The following is a 20,328-nucleotide window of genomic DNA, read 5'->3' as shown; positions in this document are numbered from 1 at the left end:
AAAACGAGACATGATGACATCCAGGCAGGTGGGGAGAGCCTCTCGCCGCCGGGGCTACTGGATCGCACAACCCGGATAGAGTCAGCTGAATTTCACCACTGATGTGGACTCATCTCATATACTGTCTTGAGTAGTACTTACAATAGGGCTATGTTGGATATAATGTCTTTATTTTTATTTTTTTTATTTCTTTTTGTCACAACAGTATACACAAACAAATGTCATAGATAAAACAGCATATCTTGAAGAATATATATATATATATATATATATATATAATTAAAATTAAGCATCAACTATATTAATTGGATACTGCCTACTTGGTCAAATTGGAAATTGTGGCTACTTAAAATCTCTGGGATGGAGAACAGAAAGACTGACTTCTGAGAATGGTAGATTCTTTTCTTTTATGTACACTGAGAGCATATGCACCAAGACAAATTCCTTGTGTGTCCAATCACACTTGGCCAAAAAAAAATTCTATTCTATTCTATTCTAATACTTCTTTGCAGTCTCTTGGGGATTTTCCCAAGAGACTGAAAAGCCTTCACTTAGGTTCTGATTGGAATGAAGGGATGATGGTTCTGATTGGAATGAAGGGATGATGGTCTGCACAATGTGAAGTTTATTGTGCATTTTCCCAATAATCACATACTTGGAAGCATTAAGTTTGGATAGAATCTAAAATGAAAGAAACTACACTACAATCTTGCTAATGTTGCTATGGTTACCCATCAGCTTCTACAGTTAAAGTACACAAAAGCTTTGGAGATTCATTTCATCTCTTGTCCTTGTCCACCCTGGCTTCTCAAATCTGCCAACGCTGGCTTTGAAAATATATATGTGTGTCTTCCTTATAGAAGACACATGCAAGAACCAGTCAGTGATCATAATTTAATCAAGAAACCAAATTTATATTCAACTATTTTAGCAATCCCTGTTTGGATTCTAATTTTCCATTGAGGAGTAAATTACTGAAACATATAGTGGCTTCCACTTTTAAGCAGTATTGAAGGTTCTGATCGTTTAGATATATTTGTATCTGGCTTGCATTTGGCAGATGGAAGCAGCTTCGATCACTCTGAAAAATTATTTATGTAGAATAAATCATGCGACTCTGCTACATTTCCTGCACTTCCCAGGCACTTTCAATATAATCAACCACAATGTCCTTCTGAACAAATTATCCGGTTGAATTTGGAAGGCATAGTATAGAGTACAGCAATAGCACTTACACTTACATACTACTTCATAGTGATTTACAGCACTCTCTAAGCAGTTTACAAAGTCACCATATCACCCCCAACAATCTGGGTCTTCATTTTACTGATCTTGGAAGGATGGAAGGCTGCGTCAATCTTGAGCCAGTTAGGATCGAACTCTTGACACTGGACAGAGTCAGTTTGCAGTACTGCATTCTAACCACAGCACCACCATGGTGCCACAGAATATATACAGGAAACAATTTTAACTGGAGAAAAGTGGCAAGAAGTCTCTATTCAACAAAAAGCCTACAATGTAATCATCATCATCATTTAATTATAGGAGCCCTAGCCATAATTTACGTTATGAGCAATGGTGGTACAATGGTTAGAATACAGTACTGCAGGATACTTCTGCTGATTGCCGGCAATTTGGCAGTTGAATTCTCACCAGGGTCAAGGTTGACTCAGCTTTTCATCCTTCTGAGGTGGGTAAAATGAGGACCCAGATTGTTGGGGGCAATATGCTGACTTTGTAACCCACTAAGAGAAGGCTGTAAAGTAGTGGTCACCAATCAGTGGTCCGTGGACCACTGGTGGTCCACGAGAAAATTTTGGTGGTCCATAGAAAAATTATTTGCATTTTTATATTGCACTAAATACTAAATATCTTTCTAAAAAAATCACATTAATGGTCCGCAGGATTTCAAATTATGAATTTAGTGGTCCCTGAGGACTGAAAGGTTGGTGACCCTTGCTATAAAGCACTGTAAAGCAGTATATAAGTCTAAGTGCTATTGCTATTGCTATTTAACTGAATAATCCCACTCAACTATTACGAACAGAGCACATACAGTTGTCTATAAAGCATTTCATTAAAAAAAATCAAGTTTCAAGTTTCTTAAACTCTTTAGTCTGATACTGTTATAATTTTGAACAGGAATGGAAACTTCTTTCAGGGAGGTTGCTTTGTCTTGGAGCCCTTCAAGAGATACTGCAGCCATGGTTTGAGGACACCAAGGAACTCATTTTCATAAGAGGAACTTAAGCCCCTTTTACAAAGAACCAAAAAGATCTCAATATATTGTCCAACTTATTTGCAGATAATTCCCTCATCCCTACCCTAGAGCATCCCCACATGCCAATGAGCGAAAAGCCAAGCTAGTCCAGAGACATCTGAATTCTACCTTGATCAGACAAATCAAAAGATGCCTTGTTTTCTTATTCATCAAAATCAAGGGAAGACACAGGGAGGAGTAGAAATACAAAAAACAAGGATCCATTAAGCAAGAATATATAAGACACAGACTTCAGAGGATAATTAGAACTGCAGAAAAACAATTGCTACCAACCTAATTCTATTGAGGACCTGTATACTGCACGAGTCAAAAACAGGACTGTGAAAATATTTACAGACCCCTCGCATCTTGGACATAAACTGTTTCAACTCCTATCCTCAAAACGACGCTACAGAGCACTGCACACCAGAACAACTAGACACAAGAACAGTTTCTTCCCGAATGCCATCACTCTGCTTAACAAATAATTCCCTCGACACTGTCAAACTAGTTATTAAGTCTGCACTACTATTAATTTTCTCATCCTTCCCATCACCCATCTCCTTCCACTTATGACTGTATGACTGTAATTTTGTTGCTTGTATCCTTACAATTTATATTGATATTGATTGTTTCCTGATGGCTTATTTGTACCCTATGACTATCATTAAGTGTTGTACCTTAGAATTCTTGATGAACATATCTTTTCTTTTATGTACTCTGAGAGCATATGCACCAAGACAAATTCCTTGTGTGTCCAATCACACTTGGCCAATAAAAAATTCTATTCTATTCTATTCTATTCTATTCTATTCTATTCTATTCTATTCTATTCTATTCTATTCTATTCTATATGCATGATTGGGCTTCCCAGTGGAAGAAACTGTGAAGAAGAAGTGCATCTACAGATCAGTCATTTTTGTAGACAATTTTCCCAATATAAATTGCTTCCCTAAAGCTGCCATTAACCTTCTAGGGGCCACATCAATCATTACTATCAAAATACCAATATTTCTTTGGCCTTTTGTTTTGTACAGAAACTTAAGGAAGGAGAACGGGAATGGCAAGGAATGAAAAACCAACCAGCGTATTTTCCAGTTTCACAAAAATGAAGCAGATGACTTAATATATACAGAATTAGCTCAGATCGTTAGTTCAGTTGAATACATGCAAAACAATTATGAAATTCTGTATAAAAGTGCAAACCCTGAAATCTATTGTTGGTGCAAATGGCATAAAAATATGGATACCGGAACTACACTATACATTTATTCAACTATTGCAATTTAAATATAAAAGAGGGGACTTTCCATGAAGCCAAAAGATACATGCCTGGAAATCATTTCCAAGAATCTACAGCTTCCATGTTCACAGCAGGCATTAAAAGTTCCAAGCATAGCTTGGCAGCAGCCATAAAATCTAAAAACTTGCTTTTTGAAATATAAGGGAAGGAGATTCTGGGGAAGCTGAGTTCTGTGATCAGTATCACATCAGTGCTTTATCTCTGCACATACAGAAACCATCCTGTACTAATTATGAGAAATGTCACCAAAATTCCCTAAGCTCAGGCTTTGATACAAGATTTAGGAGATTATTAAAGTCTGAGGATGGACATAGAACAGGAAGATTAGATCTTTTGCTCCTCTTCAACCGTCTCCAGCTTCACTGCAGCTGTCTTAGGCAGATAAGCTTTGTCAAAATGGAAGAAGTGATAAACTCAGAAAGAGAACTTGGTGAGCAAGATGTGAACAACCTGAAATATTTTAATTTTCAGAGGAAACGGCTTTATGTACCTTGAGGGTGATCCAAATTGAGCGCTGACGAGGTTTATCCATCCATATTCATCAGAGTCTGCCTTCAGATCAAAACCTTACAATCCTGGGTCTCTCTCACAGTGGTTCTTCTTTAAACCCTGCTATTCGATATTTTTTTTAATATTTTTTTTATTTTGTAACAACAGTATATATAAGCATAAGCATGAAACAACTATACAACATATAAGCGTATATATAATGAAAGGAAACAATAGGACAGGAACGGTAGGCACTTTTGTGCTCTTATGTATGCCCCTTATAGTCCTCTTAGGAATGGGGTGAGGTCAATGGTAGAAAGTTTTTGGTTAAAGCTTTTGGGAGTTTGAGAAGAGACCACAGAGTCAGGTAGTGTGTTCCAAGCATTAACAACTCTGTTACAAACGTCATAATTTCTGCAATCAAGACTGAAGCGGTTAACATTAAGTTTGAATCTATTGTTTGCTCTTGTATTATTGCGATTGAAGCTGAAGTAGTCTTTAACAGGAAGGACATTGCAATAGATGATTGTGTGTGTTAAACACAGGTCTTGTTGGAGTCGGCGGAGTTCTAAATTTTCTAATCCCAGGATTTCAAGTCTGGTGGTATAAGGTATTTTGTTGTTTACAGAGGAGCGGAGAACTCTTCTTGTAAAATATTTCTGGACTCGTTCAATTGTATTAATGTCAGAGATTATGAAACATAAAATATTGGGAGTGAGAGGTAGGGCTTCGGACATTGGAAGAATGTTGAAAAGTCCACGCGGCAGGTTCCACCTTATTCCCTGAATTTCTGTAAATGAGGATTACAGCAGTGATAAAATCAATGTTGGTGGATTATATGAAAGTCAGATGAACAAGAAGCTGTGAACTGAAGGACAAGTGCAAGTATCCCGCTGACGAACCCTCTTCCAGGTCCCTCTACATCTTGGATTCCCCACAGCCTGCCAGTACAGTAGCTGGTTCCTGTAAAACAAAACAAAGCATGCCATGAAGTGGTATTTCCATTTCTACAAGGACAGAAGGATAAAAGGGCCACGAATACCAGACAGCAACTGCCAACAAGAGCAGAATTAGTAGGATTGATCCAGTGGTGAAATCCAGATTTTTTTACTACTGATTCTGTGGGTGTGGCTTGGTGAGCGTGGGCTTGCTGGGCGTGGCAGGGGAAGGATACTGCAAAATCTCCACTCCTGGGGGAAGGATATTGCAAAATCTCCATTCCCACCCCACTCTAGGGCCACCCAGAGGTGATATTTGCCAGTTCTTCGAGCTACTCAAAATGTGTGCGACCGGTTCTCCAGAACCTGCTGGATTTCACCCCTGGATTGATCCCAAAGATGCTTTTTCAAGAGGCAACTGGACATTCTGGTTTTTCTCTGAAGATGTTTCGCTTTTCATCCAAGTGTTTCTCTTCAGGGCTGAAGAAGCTTCTTGGATGAGAAGTGAAATGTCTTCAAAGAAAAAACAGAAAGTCCAGTTGCCTCTTCAAAAAGCACCTTTGGGACAACCGTGACCTGGATGGCTGAGAATCTCCATAGACATTTAGTAGGCTTGATGTTTGTCAACCTTGGCAACTTTAAGATGGGTGGACTTCAACTCCCAGAATTCCCCCACCAGCACAGCTAGCTGGGGAATTCTGGGAGTTGAAGTCCACCCATCTTAGAGTTGCCAAGGATGAGGAAACGCTGGTGTACATGCAATCTTTTCTTGAGTTAAGGATTCTGAATCAGATCCTTTATATTCCTAGTAACATAGAACCTTTTATGATCCAATTGCAGAAATATATGATTAAGAAATCTTGGTTGCAAAACTAATTTTTCTTTGACCCTACTTTATCAAGGTAGTATGTGCAGACTGGCTTTTAATCTGTCACAAATCTGGACAGTGATGGTGGCAGGTTATTCCTAGACAAGCATTTCCTTCCTTCCTTCTTTCCCCAGCTGTATGCACATGACCATCTGTTGCAAACCTGCATTCCATAACTCCCATGTCTTCCTGCAAATCCTAAGGAACAGCTAATCTTTGCAAGCAAGAGACATTGGCTTTTCTAACACATGCTTTTTGCAAATGTCAGGAGTGCTTAATCAGGCCTGAACCTTCCAGTAGCATTTCATTTTTTTAAAAAAAACCCTCTAAATTTTACTCCCTCATTTTAAAGTCTGCCTGTTTAAGTAACCAAAGATGTACAGTGTACAAATGGATTGCAGCTTTTAGAATCTATTTCTTAAGCCTGTATAAGGCACAAAATGAATTTAAGAGTCAATTTGTCCAAGGCACTAAAAATATGAAGTATCTGTATGATGCTGAAGGGGTATTTATTTCTGTAAACCATGGGTTTTCCCAAACTGCTTTCTGGCTCCAGTCCAATTCCCATTCATCACATAAGTTTGCCATTAAAAAGGAAGAGGAAATCTCACAGCCATCCTACCCTTTCACAGAATTCTTTGAATAGATGAATGATCTTCAGGGTTTGTTCTCCTCTCGCCCTCCATTCTAAAGACTTTCCTCAACTGTTCTATCTTCTCAAGTGATCATGGCAGACGGATCTTCATGTCACCATATCCCCTAGTAGATTTGATCAATGTCTCTAAGTCTATTTCAGGAAGAAGCAAGGAGGGCAGGAATATTGACAGATGTCTCCAGTTGCACCAAATGAAACCTCACGAGACATTCCAGACATGGCTCAGCTGATTCAACAAAACATTGCAGCCATACTCGCATGCGAATTAAATTCGTTGACATCCTGAAGCCATGAAGCCACTTTCATAAGTGGGAAACTATTTCCCTGGAGGCTGGGTTGAAACCGTAGTAGTTCAACAGTATCGCACTTTCTTCTTTGTTTTTAGGGAGCAAAAGAAGAGAAACATATCCAAACAGCAAAAAATTAATGAACCTCAGCCTGGCACCAAGATGGAGAGTCCATTGTGGAAACATGTCCTCAATAAACAGTAAGTGTCCATCTTCAAGCCAGGGAAAGAAAACTGTATGGATCACACTTTAGCTTGTCAAGAAGCTTGTCTTATTTGCGTCAACTGGCACAAATTTCTAAACTGTATACACTAATGAAGTACCAGCGGGTTTACATAAATATTTCCAAAACAGGGGAGGAAATACTGTACTAAAGAAACAAATAAGAAACAAATGATGCTTGCAAAATTTATTTGGTGCACATTATTAAAATAACTGCTCTAATTTCTGCTTTCAAAAGTAACACAGAGATACATGCGTAGTTGTGTCTTCTTGTCAGTTTTCAATTTTTCTAATTCGTTGCTTAATTTGTTTTATCAAAATGCATGCAACAGGTTTTCCCAACCTGGTTCTTCTCAAATGTGTAAGACTACAGTTCCCAGAATTCCCAGTTGGTATGGCCAAAACCTCATCTTAACAAAAAGTTCTCTTTGTCATAATTAATAGGCAAGATTAGCTCATCCTTGCAAGTCATCTCCAGATGGAACAAATGAAATACATCAATCATGCATTTATGGAAGTTTAAGATCTTCTCCTAGCAGTCTAAAATTTTCCATTTTCAGTTTCACCTTCTTTTACATTTATGTCTGGGCAGAACATAGTTATATCAGGCTTTGCATTTTTACTATATTTTATAGCTTCAGCTGACAGTTATACTTGTTGCTATTGGGCTCTATCGAAATAATTTTGCAGCTATATACTGAAACCATGCATGCAGAAAATGCTTAATCTTCTTCTTTAATACCATAAATAAATTGTATCTGATGGGCTTTAGTTTTGTACTAAAGACATCTATTGGTTCTAATAAACATATTTCATGTATAAAGCAAAATTTATTTCAAGTCCTGAAACAAAGCAACTTAAGTTCATTAGCAGTGAAAATCAAGAGGGAATTAAGCAGTTAACTGCTGTACATTATAGACTATTATAGATGAGAGCTCAGCAACAGTGTGTGTGTGTGTGTGTGTGTGTGATGAACCAAGGCACAGCACAAACAGCTGGCAGTTCAAACCGCCCCTTTATTGCTCCATATCTCCCCAAATGCTCCCATGTTTCTGGCCAGTCCCAGAGCAGAGTGATAAAACCCCATGCAAACCTCAAGCAGACTCTGGCTGCAATTAGTCCAGCCCAGCGCTGTCTGCACCAAGGCTGCATGACAGTAAATCCAAATGTATTTGGCAGATAAAGGAGTTCTGGGAGCAAAAGATCCAGGTAATTAGTCCAAAATGCCAAAAGGAATGCAAGGACTCTTGGCAAGTTCAAACGTTGGCACGTAACACTTCAGGAATTCAATGTTTGTTCCCAACAAATGCCCCTCCCCCAGTGTCTCCTTAAGTCGCATTCCCCAGGTGTGCCTGGTGAAGATGGGCAGGGCACTTTCCTTGTGAGCAGCCTACTCAGTCTGTACTGATCACTGTTAAGATTAGCATAACAAATTTAACACCTTTTCTGTGATAGCATCTTCAGAAGCTCCAGCACAGAGCATAGGATATGTGCAACAACAATCCCTCTTATAGTTGCCCAGGACGTTTCAATCTCACTCTTATATTATTTCTTTCTTGCAGTGTAAAATCTGAGCTATGGTTTTCCTAGTTGCAATGTATGGCTGTGAAAGTTGGACCATAAGAAAGGCTGAGCGCCAAAGAATTGAGGTCTTTTAACTCTGGTGCTGGAGAAGATTCCTGCGAGTCCCTTGGACTGCAAGATGAACAAACAAGTCAGTCCTAGAGGAGATCAACCCTGACTGCTCTTTAGAAGGCCAGATCCTGAAGATGAAACTCAAATACTTTGGCCACCTAACGAGAAGAAGGACTCACTGGAGAAGAGCCTAATGCTGAGAAAGATTGAGGGCAAAAGAAGAAGGGGACGACAGAGAACAAGGTGGCTGGATGGAGTCACTGAAGCAGTAGGCGTGAGCTTAAATGGACTCCAGAGGATGGTAGTGGACAGGAAGGCCTGGAGAAATGTTATCCATGGGGTCGCGATGGGTCGGACACGACTTCATAACTAACAACAATAAAAAATCTGAGTGACATGAACTTAAACTGATCCAGTACATATTTCCCCACTAAGCAAAAGACATAATTGATTCTTACTTCTTAGCTCCGCTCCCATCCCCAGAGCAGTGTAGACTCTTCTGATTGAGGGCTGGATGTTGACACTCCACACACACTGTGTGTCCTTCACTGAGATACTTCATCCAATGAGTGTAGGAACTGTTCCCATGAAGGCAGCCTTTTGTGATGTCCATGAGCTGGAACTCAACACAATACCTGTTGTGGAAGAGATCAAAGAAGTGGCAATTTGGAAGCCAGAATGCGCCTTCATCTCACCCTTGTCTGCACCTTGTCTGGGCTCTGAAATTAACCAAGATTGGAGGAGATAAAACTAGGGAATTGTAGGATTGAAGATTAGACTAGGAACTGGGGCGAAAAATATCCCCCAAAAAGATATCAGCAGAAGAGATTTGTAGCGTTGTCAAGAAAACTGCATGGACATGTTCATGTGGTTACTGGGAAACCAGGACATACCTATTTAGCTTTGGGCTATTCCAGTGACTGATGAACGTGACAGGAGAAACTCCCTGTCCTAGTAGTTGCTTGTTGCCCTTATGAGAAAAAAAAAATGAAAGGCTGAAAAAGTTTTGAATTTCAATTTGATCCCCAAGACTCTTGTTCTTTTCTTCAGTAAGTCTCGTTGTATTCAATGGAAATTCAGTACAAGAAAAATGTGTAATGGGCTGCAATCTCAGACCTACAGTAATTCACACAAACAGCAAAGCTGCTTCTGCTTTGGACTGCAAGTGTAGTTATATGGTTAAAGAAAAAGTTGCATACTTTGCCTAGCATTTTTTTCTGTGTGCATATGTCACGTAATCCTTCTGATTCACCTTTACGCTGCAATGACACAATCTAAGGAGCACTTTACTTCCAGCTCTGCTTCCTGTATCAGTGTCATGTATTAGATGACAAAGTGATTCTTATTGGTGGATCCTATATTTAAAGTTTTCTTTCCAGTTACCAGGGATCTAAAACCATTTTCAGTAACATACCAATGTAATAAGCAGGATTAGGTTAATTTTATTTTATTTTTCATTACAACCCTATAATTCCTTTTTTTTTAGGGTGGGACCAGGGCAACTGAATGAAGCTGAGCGTTTACTGGCCAGATGCCCTTCCTGATGCCTCTCTAGGCCACCGCACTGTTCTTTAATTTAAATTTTAATAATGACTGGAAATTATTACATGTGAACATGCACAATTTTATGACTTTTTTGTGGTGGTGGTGAAGTGAACTACCAGGGTGGTTAAGTACCATAAACGCAGTGGTCATTAATCAAATCCATTGTCCTCCATGGTTTCTGGTTTTCGCCAGACACAAAAAGTAAATTCTGGTTTCTGGCAAAAAGATCATAAATCATGATCACGATTGTAGGATGCTGCAAACAGCCATAAATGTGGGCCAGTTGCCAAGCACCTAAATTGTGATCACGTGACCACGAGGAAGCTTTCAGAACTTCGAATTTAGGTCGTAGGTAGCCCTGGGAAGATCCATTGTAACTCTGCATGGTCACTAAGCGACTGGTTGTAAATTGAGGACTATCTGTAGTAGAGATGAGAGGACTGAGAAGGCAAGATCTGCTGACGGAGGAATTAGGGTTTAGGGACATGCACTTAAGACTAAGTGTATCTTACTGTCGATATTGTTAACTACAGTACTATTATTCACCATGCAGTTCAGTGCGACTAAAGGAGGCAAAACAATAGATTTTTAATGCCAAAATATAGAACTTACCCAACTCTTTCTCTCCCGCTGAGCACAGCACGCTTTCTCCTTGCTTTCCCATAGCCTCCGGTGGTTATTAATGCTGGGACTGATCACAAGAAGGGGAAGGGGGGAAAAAACCCACAACAACCACAATCAGTGAAAACTATACCCTCAAACTCATTTACATCAGCAGAATAATGAGGCTGGGAGGCTCGAGGAGTTTAATGCCTTGTTATTATTTGCAAGTGGGAAACCAAAGACACATTTTCTCCCACAATTCCAGATCACAAATAATTATTCATCCACTGCAGAATTGGGAAATCTTCATCCTATTTCTTTCTTGCTAGAACAGGCCTACTTATTATCATTTTAGAAGAAAGGAAGCTATTTTAATAATCCACCATAGTTCAGCAGAAAGAAATACAACACATTTGAATTGATCACAAATAAACTTTATTTGGGTCTGAACCATGTTTTGTTTTTTTAAGGGAAAAAAAATAGCTCACCTTAACTAATTAAACTTTTTAACACAGACTAGAAAAACAACAATTTTAATTGTTTCTCATATAGCCATGCCTATTTGGACCAGCTGAGGAACAGCACTCCTTTCACTTGCACCAAATTCTTCAGTAAGAAACCCATTTGTTCTTCCTGAGCTAAAGTGTTGTGTCATGGATTCTGCTGATATACAGGTACAACTGTCTATCCATTTTCTGGCTGTTTTCCTAGGGGATCTCCGTATTCACTGATACTTTAGAAGCCAATTCAAGGTTTCATAACTGCCTTGATACAAGTATTTCCATATGCCTGAGATGTGCTCCTCTCCAGTTGTTGCAGAACTATAATTCCCAACAGCCTTGGGCTGCAAAGACAAAGTTGTGGTGCATGTAAGCATCAATATCTGAAGAGGCATTCTGTCCTGAGCATATCCCATTGGCCCAACGTATATAATAGAATAGAACAGAATAACAGAGTTGGAAGAATCCTTGGAGGTCTTCTAGTCCAACCCCCTGCTTAGGCAGGAAACCCTACACCACTTCAGACAAATGGTTATCCAACATCTTCTTAAAAACTTCCAGTGTTGGAGCATTCACAACTTCTGGAGGCAAGTTTTTCCATTGATTAATTGTTCTGTCAGGAAATTTTTCCTTAGTTCCAAGTTGCTTCTCTCCTTGATTAGTTTCCACCCATTGTTTGTCCTACCCTCAGGTGCTTTGGAGAATAGCTTGACTCCCTGTTCTTTGTGGCAGACCCTAAGCACTGCTATCATGTCTCCCCTAGTCCTTCTTTTCATTAAACTAGACATACCCAGTTCCTACAATCGTTCTTCATATGCTTTAGTCTCCAGTCCCCTGATGATCTTTGTTGCTCTTCTCTGCACTCTTCCTAGAGTCTCCACATCTTTTTTACATCGTGGTGACCAAAACTGAATGCAGTATTCCAAGTGTGGCCTTACCAAGGCATTATAAAGTGGTATTAACACTTCACTTGATCTTGATTCTATCCCTCTGTTTATGAAGCCTAGAACTGTGTTGGCTTTTTTGGCAGCTGCTGCACACTGCTGGCTCATATTTAAATGATTGTCCACTAGGACTCCAAGATCCCTCTCAAAGTTACTACTATTGAGCAAGGTACCACATATACTGTACCTGTGCATTTTGTTTTTCTTGCATATCTTGCATAAGCTTCAAAACCGATAATATCCTTATTATCATAAATCATTATCTGGAGAAATCAGACAGGCAATAACCTTCTCCCTCCACAAGAATGGTGGATCTGTTAAACTGGTTTATACCCTTAAGAGTTTTATGGATCCCAATAGACTCCACAAAAATTGAGAATTCTAAAGAGCAGCCTGTTCCTTGGTTCATCAAAGAACTGGAAGTGATAAGATAAATAGGATGAAGTTCAAATGCAGATGGAAATGATGCTTCATTGTGATTACAACCAAATAGGCATAAGGGTACAATACCGCTCCTACTTTAGCTAATAAATTTGTGTCAATATAACAGCCATAGCTTTCTCAGGGTACCTTCTAAAATGCTAGAACAGATCATAAAAATATGTATGAGTTGGAATGTTCCATTAATCATCTAGTCCAACCTCCCTCTTCACACCAGAATGCAATGAATCATCTTCAGCAGGTAATCATTTAACCTCCTTGAAAACTTCAATGGGGAGAAACCAGGCCTGCTCTAGATAAATCATTCCACTGCTTAACAGCTCTTACCATTAATAAATTATTTCTGATAGTCAGCCAGTATCGCCTTTCTTTTCATTCTTTTTCTTTGTCCTTGTCCTATTCTTGGTTTCAGCAGAGGTCTGCTCACTGTTGCGTGAATAACCTTTTAAGATATTTAGTGCAGAGCAACAACTTCACTAATTCCCAGCAACTCTTGATTGGATTCTGCCTGATTTGTTCCTAAGCTTGGTAGGAAAGGATCCATCTACCTGGAGATTCTTTCTACCTTGTCATTATTTCCCAATAATTATGATATATAATCCAGTGGCATGCTGATTCTTGCAGGGCTAATCCCAAAGGCAGTTGCCTTTTTCTGGAAACTAAAGAGAGCAAAATTATATTTAATACCCTGTTTTCCCCAAAATAAAACATCCCCTGATAATAAGCCCGATTGGACTTTTGAGCACATGGCAGTAAGACCAAGCGCTTATTTCAGGGTTCAAAAAAATATAAGAGAGGGTCTTATTTTCGGGGAAACACGGTATTGCTTTTTTATGCACTTGGGAAAGCCTTGCTATAACATCATGGAAGGTAAGTTCCAATTAAAGTAATTGTAGAGTAGGGAATTACAGCACTGACTGAGTCCATGTCACGTAAGAACCCAAATCTGCCTATTCCCCTCTTCCTTATTCCTTCATAGAAATGGCCCATGTAAGATCCAACTGTTATTTGAAAAAATCTCTGTGCTTAGCGGAATCAGATCCATCTCTCAGACTGACATTTAGTATTATGCAATTATAAAAATAACAGCCATAATAAATATTCCAAAAAGATTTGCACTGTGGTTAAAAGTACTTAAAGGAGGATTTGAGCTGCCTTTCCCCACTTACGAATGGAGTCCTTGCACAATGTTCCTTGCTGAGTCCAATACTCCAAACAGCCAGCCTTCTCTTCAAGAGCAGGGCAGGCTTCTCCACCGTTTCTGGGCTCCCGGATCACAGATCTCCTTCGGAGGCGGTAGGTCGCCTTGCAGTGTTCAGCACACCCACTCCATTCACTCCAGTCAGAGACCAGGCAGGAGGCCTCTGCAGAAAGAATAAGAAGTTGCTTCTAAAAACTGAGTGTTCTGACCCAGCTCCCCAAACATGACAAACCCTCTGACATGAACTCAAAAGATTCCTTTATTACGAATGCCGGCAGCCCCAGCAAAAAGTTTCTTTCTCAATGCAGGCTAACAAGCCCATCCAGCTGGAAGATGAATAGTTGTCTGCCACACATATTCATCTCCGGCCCCTGCCCTTTATCCCCAGAACTAAGGTAGGGCTTCGCTAGCAGTGGTGGTGCTTCCTTCCCAAGGATCAGCCCACGGATTTCCACTGCTCTCCTCTCCTCTGCCTTCTGTGCATCCATGTGTCAGGCACTGGACCCAGCTGCTCCTCCTCTTCCTCATCAGCCACCTCCAGACCTGGGGGCTGCTGACTCTCCATCTGAGGCTGATGGATGGTCCAGGCTCCGCCTCTGTCTCTCTCGCTCTGCCAGCTCCATTCCCTCTTCCTCCTTGGAGCTCCCAGGTTGCCCTGATGCTGACCTTGACTCCCACACCTCCTCCTCCTCTGATTCGGCTGCTGGAGGGGCCGGTGTCCAACAGGCCACAACACTGAGATCCATTCTATGCTGTATCAGGTCAACATCCCAGAAAGAGAATCTCAAATTATTCCTGCTAAGCAAGCATCTGAGCATGTTGTGGTTTATAGGTTGTCCTCGAGTTATAACCATTTAGCGATGGTTCAAAGTTGCAACAGCCCTGAAGAAGATGATTTACAATCAGTCCTTGCGCTTATGACCATCGCAGCATCCCCACAGTCACATGATCAAAATCTGGACACTTGGCCAAACCGGCATATCTTTACAATGGTTGCAGTGACACGTGATTGCCATCTGCAACTTTCCCAGCCAGCTTCTGACAAGCAAAGTCAATGGGAGAAGCTAGATTTTCTTAAAAAGTGCCTGATTCCCTTAATAACTGCAGTTTGTTTAACCACAGTGACAAAAAAGGTCATAAAACTGGGTGCAACTCATTTAACAACTGCCTTGCTTTGCCACAGTGATTCTGGTCACAACTAGATAGATCACATAGATCAAGGACTATCTGTTAGTTAGTATTTTAGAAGCAAGTCTTGAGGCTGATAGGCTGAACTAAAATCAAAACCTCCACAAGTTAAAAAGTCTTTCTAAATGTCTCTATTCTGATTTTCTAATTAAAGGGTAGGTTCAGGGGTGAAATGCTCCTGGTTCGAACTGGATCGCCTGATCTGGTAGCGATGGCGGTGGGTGGTTTGGAGAACTGGTAGCAAAAATCCCTTCCCCCCACCTCATGCCCACCTGAGCCACATGATCATCAATTTTTTTTTTACTTTTGAAAGCATTTTTTCTTTTAAAAGGCTCTGACGATCCCAGCTGAACTGCCTGATGGTCAGAGGCTTTTTTTTTCTTTTAAAAGCAAAAAAAAAAGCCTTTTCTCTTCTTTTAAAAGCATTTTTTTTTGCCTTTAATAGAAAAAAAGCCTCCGACGATCAGGCAACTCAGCTGGGATTATTCAGAGCCTTTTAAAAGCATTTTTTTACAACCTCTTCAGCCAAGTTTTTTTTTTTACTTTTAAAAGCATTTTTTTGGCCAAAGAAAAAATGCTTTTAAAAGTAAAAAAAAATAGTTTGCCACACCCACCCAGTCACATTACCCCCTCCCCCACCAAGCCACACCCACAGAACTGGTAGTAACAAATTTTACATTTCACCACTAGGTAGGTTGTTTCATTTACAGGGGGAATAGTCATAAATGTGATTTCCCAGCTACAAGATGAAGCACTGCAGTCCATGTTCACCTACATCTTTATTACATCTATAGCCCATCTTTTCTGAGTTCAGAACAGAACTGCTTCTGTAGTTAGGGATTAAACTAGAACTTCAATCTCCTTGTTCCTTCCCTGACATCTTATACGCCATTTCACTTGCTCTGATAACCCAACCAACTGTGGCTGTCAATAAAACTTGCAACCATGGCTCTGCTTGCATGTACTGTATACAGTTTCACTGTTTTTATAAAAGAATCGTCTTTTGAGCTTTCCTGCTGAACCCAAAGTAAAGCACTTAGCAGTGCTAGCTGAGAAATCTGTAAGTTGCAGATCTAAGTAGAGACAATTGGGAAAACTGGGCTAAATCACTTTGATCTTTAGCAAAGCAAGATGACACGGAATTTAAGTGAGTTTGCTTAGGGAATTTCAGAGAGCGAGAGAGAAATCAAATATAAAGATCATTGACTACTTTGCAAACAAGCATTCCGCGGACCTTTACGAGAAACATTGAGGTCACTGATCTTATTCTACTGCTCCAAAGATTGTGCTGTACCAATAGAACACCAGAAGATGGCAGTATTAGAGGATGCAATACAGTACTTAAATCAACCCTTGGTTGATGTTATCAAAAAATGGAGTTCAATGGTGGTAATAAAAACTAAACAACCAGTATGGGGAGGAAGAACCATGGAAATTAATTCATTTACAGGTCTGTTGGTACATAAATCATTTTTATCGTAAGTTTCATAAACTTGCAAGGAATGAAGGAGAGTACAGTTATAGTAGAAGAATTACACAGCAGGATTCTGCATTAAGCATAGCCTGAAGCTTTTTTGATTTTATATCTTACACCAAGATTCCAGCCCTCATGGCCTTCCCAACTGTAGCACTATCCACATAGATCAAGCCTATGATTTTCAGAATTCCCAGTATATCTCCAAGGCACCAATTGGAAGGCTCTCCTAAAGAGCAGCTTCAATAATTATTTTCAGGCTAAGCATTTCTCTCTGGGCTGGGGATAATGGAACTTGCAAAACTTTTCTGGAGGGCACCAGAAAATGAAACAAATGCTTTGAAGCTAGAGGCATTAATGTCAATGGGGGAAAAAAAACACAGGTAAACTATTGTAAGTCGAGGACTACCTATACTGTTTAAAGAGAGGCAAAAGAAATATAAGGTAGTCCTTGACTTATGACCACAACTGAGCCCAAAATTTACACTGCTAAGCAAGACAGTTGTTAAGTGAGACTTGTCCCATTTTACGACCTTTCTTGCCACAGTTGCTGCCACGCCAAGATTGCTCTAAAGCTAAATGCATTCTAATGTGGCCATCACATGCGAAGACCTGTGGGGTAAAATTCCAGTAAAAGCTTGAATTCGATATAGTGCCTTCCAGTAAATGGCAACTGCTTAGATTTGCTTTTTGGCAATGTACAGGTAATTCTCAATTTACAACTATTTGTTTAGTGACCATTCAAAGTTACAATGAGACTGAAAAAACTGGTCCTGGCACTGATGACTACTGTAGCATCTCCATGGCCATGTGAGTATGTATTGTAGCCTAGGCTCACTTAGGCATAAAAGACACACTTAGTCTTAAAACAGCTGGGAATTACTTCATTCCCAGCTTAGTCCAAATTAATTCCAAAACAAGTCCTGCAGAAAAAGTCCTTTGGCCTTATCACAAACCTTTAGCTGCTTTAGCACCCTGCCAAAGGCTTTTCTTGGGAAAGTCCCACAAGTCCCACAAAGAGACACCGATTAAAAACAGATGTAGCAACGTTGCTTTCCTACAAAGAGCTCAAGAGCCATTGCTGCTCTTTTAAGCCTTATGGGAGGGGCCAATCATCTCCTGGCCTTACTCCCGAGTTGTCCTTTTTGCTTTAGCTGCTCTTGCCTTCTGGAAGCTCTTCACACGTGTGCACTAGGAACAGGCTCCTCCTGTTCCTCTGCTGTCCACCTCTGGAGGCTCTGGTGTCCACGCATCACTCCTAGATGGCCCTGGCCCCATCTCTTCCTCTGACGCAGAACCCTCATCCAGGCCTTCCCCTGACTCCAGGACTGGCCCATTGTCCTCCCCATTGCCGACTCCGCTGCCAGCTCTGTAGCTGCTGGTGGACCACAACAGTATGAAACACTCTTGGAAGACACACTCTCTCATTTCTAGCCAAAGGACCAATGGCACAGCATGACAAAATAAGCAATATTTCCGTAAGCATAACCTGTTGCCTACTCCAGTCATCCCCAATCTTCTCTTGGCTACTCCATTTGTATGGAGACTGTGAGGATCTAACATTGCAAAAGAAAAAAGTTCATTTTCCTAGGGCATTCTCCCCTGACCTTGTCCTTTCAGATATTAGAAATATTCAGATTTCCTGGATTTCCCCACTGCTCCGGGATTCTGGAAGTTGTCAGATCAACGGGGCTGGGCAAATTTAAAAATTTTCTGACAGTGAGAGCAATCAACCAATGGAACACAAGTTGTCTTCAGAAGTTGTGTGAGCTTCATCACTGGAAGCTTTCAAGGAGAGACTGGATTGCCATCTATCAGAAATGATATAATAGCAATAGCACTTAGACTTATATACAGCCCTCTCTAAGAGGTTTACAGAGTTAGCATATTGCCCCTCAACAATCTAGGTTCCCATTTTTACCCACCTCGGAAGGATGGAAGGCTGAGTCAACCTTGAGCCTGGTGAGATTTGAACTGCCGAACTAGAGCTAGGAGTCAGCTTAAGTAGGCTGCAGTGCTGCCCTCTAACCACTGCGCCCCCTCGGCAGCTAAGATCCGCTTGGGAGAGGGGGAGGTTGGACTAAATGACCTACAAGGTCCCTTCCAACTCTCTCGTAATCTGTATCTGTCTCTAACTCTCCAGGCGCAGCAGAGGAGCCTCGAATGCGCAGCAGCTGCTACCGTAGCTCAGCCGAGAGAAGCAGCGGAGACGAAAGCGCCCCGAAGAAAAGAGCGTGGGAGAAGCAGGCGGGAAGCAGCCGTTCGCCCTCCCAGGCCCGCTTTACCTGGCGCGCTTCCCTGCCCAACCCACCCACCCACCCCGGGCCTCGCGGAGACGCACCTGGGCAAAAGCGCCGGTAGTCGCTGCAGCAATCCAGGGTGGCAAGGCAAGCCTGGTCGCAATAGCAGAGCCCGTAGGATCCGTCTGGTCTCCAACCGGCGCTCACACACTCCAGGCTCCTGCCCGAGCAGCAGCGTCCCAGCTCGGCGCAGCCACCCGCCGCTCCCGCCTCGGCCAACAGGGCGGCGAAGAGCAGCACGCCCGCCAGGCTCCGAGAGCCGCGGCTCACCGGCATGGCTGTGGCCCGGCTGGTTGGAAAGGAAAGCGAAGGGGGAAGATAATCCCGGGCGCGGGTTGCCCTTACAGCGCCTAGCACCACCCTCCTGCTGGCTCAGCGCAACCCGCCTTAAGGCAGAGGTGACGTAAGAGAGGGCGCCCCGGCCCCGCCAAAAAAGCAGCAGCAGCAACAGCAGCAGCGCCCCGGGACGCTGTCTTCCCAGTTGCCGCTGCCCACGCTCGGAGGGAACCCGCGGAAACGCTGGAAGAGGATTTTTCCGCGCGTTTCGGCCAATTAATCCGGAAGCGGCTCCGAAAGGTTTGGGTTGTACCGGGAGATGCTTCTCCGAGCCCCCACCACCCCTCCAGTTCCCTGCGCAACTTTGGCAAAGCGGCTGCGACCACCTAGTTGAGGATCCGCGCAAGGAAAGGTCAGAAAGTGGATCTTTGGAATCCGAGCGCCTGACTAAGCCTGCGATTGCAGCCGACGAGCCCTGCCCGAGGCGGCGGGAGGGATCCCCGCCTATATTCAATCTAACCTTTGCCTTTTCTATGGATTAAGCTCAAGGCGCCCTTAAAGGAAGCGAGTCGGTCGCGAAGCCTTCCAGTCACCTGGACTGGCTGGAGTGGAAGGAAGCCGTTACTTCAAAGTAAGGCATGTTTGCCAAGGGAGGCAGCGAACTTCGCAGGGCTTTTCTTTTGACTTGGGACGCTGCCAGGGGATCCACATTAAAGGGCTTTCCACTAAGTCGGGAGGTTGGCAGAGAAGCCAGCCCGTGTGAAATTGCAAGGGCTGGTTGCTGAGCCCTATGCTCAGCAATGAGGCTGATGAGCAGCAGTACCCTCTTACAGTTCTCATGCTGGAGAAGTTAAGGAATGCACGGGTTTTTTTGCCAGCCTTTATTTCCCTTCCAACTGGGAGAGGCTGCAACTGCTGTTCTGGGGGCAGGTGTGCTGAAGGATGTGGCATATGGGATGGTTTCCCTGAGGAGTGCTAACCCTGTGTTTCAAATTAGCCTGCAGGGGCATCCAGGTGTAGGTATAAAACAAGTAAAAAAAAGTCAGCTACAATTGCAGGATGAAAATACTGGCTCTTTTTTACAAGTATCCATGCAAGGAAAAAAAATGGTTTTCTGAACCTTTGATTATGATTGCTAGCTTGACACCCCCCCCCCCAGTGGTGGGTTTCAAATTTTTTACTACCTGTTCTGTGGGTGT

General features: G+C 41.9%; 1 protein-coding gene across 1 annotated transcript; it reads right to left on the bottom strand.

The window, feature by feature from the left end:
* Window positions 1–183: 183 nt before the first annotated feature.
* Window positions 184–19,652, bottom strand: LOC131194387 (somatomedin-B and thrombospondin type-1 domain-containing protein-like). Its single transcript, XM_058175319.1, has 5 exons — window positions 18,895–19,652; window positions 13,860–14,054; window positions 10,815–10,893; window positions 9,116–9,292; window positions 184–5,015 (listed from the first exon to the last, which is right to left on the bottom strand). The coding sequence occupies exons 1-5, from the start codon at window positions 19,127–19,129 to the stop codon at window positions 4,898–4,900; spliced, it is 804 nt and encodes a 267-aa protein (XP_058031302.1). The 5' UTR covers window positions 19,130–19,652; the 3' UTR covers window positions 184–4,897.
* Window positions 19,653–20,328: the final 676 nt, after the last annotated feature.

Source organism: Ahaetulla prasina, chromosome 3 (assembly GCF_028640845.1).
Source record: "Ahaetulla prasina isolate Xishuangbanna chromosome 3, ASM2864084v1, whole genome shotgun sequence".
NCBI lineage: Eukaryota > Metazoa > Chordata > Lepidosauria > Squamata > Colubridae > Ahaetulla > Ahaetulla prasina.
This window is presented reverse-complemented; position numbering and strand designations above follow the sequence as displayed.

Excerpts from the sequence above, each read along its gene's own strand:
- LOC131194387 (XM_058175319.1), bottom strand. The coding sequence starts at position 19,129 with ATGCCGGTGAGCCGCGGCTCTCGGAGCCTGGCGGGCGTGCTGCTCTTC. Across the intron at positions 14,055-18,894 it reads CTACCGGCGCTTTTGCCCAG|AGGCCTCCTGCCTGGTCTCT; the intron begins GTGCGTCTCCGC and ends TTCTTTCTGCAG. Across the intron at positions 9,293-10,814 it reads AGCGGGAGAGAAAGAGTTGG|GTATTGTGTTGAGTTCCAGC; the intron begins GTAAGTTCTATA and ends CTTCCACAACAG.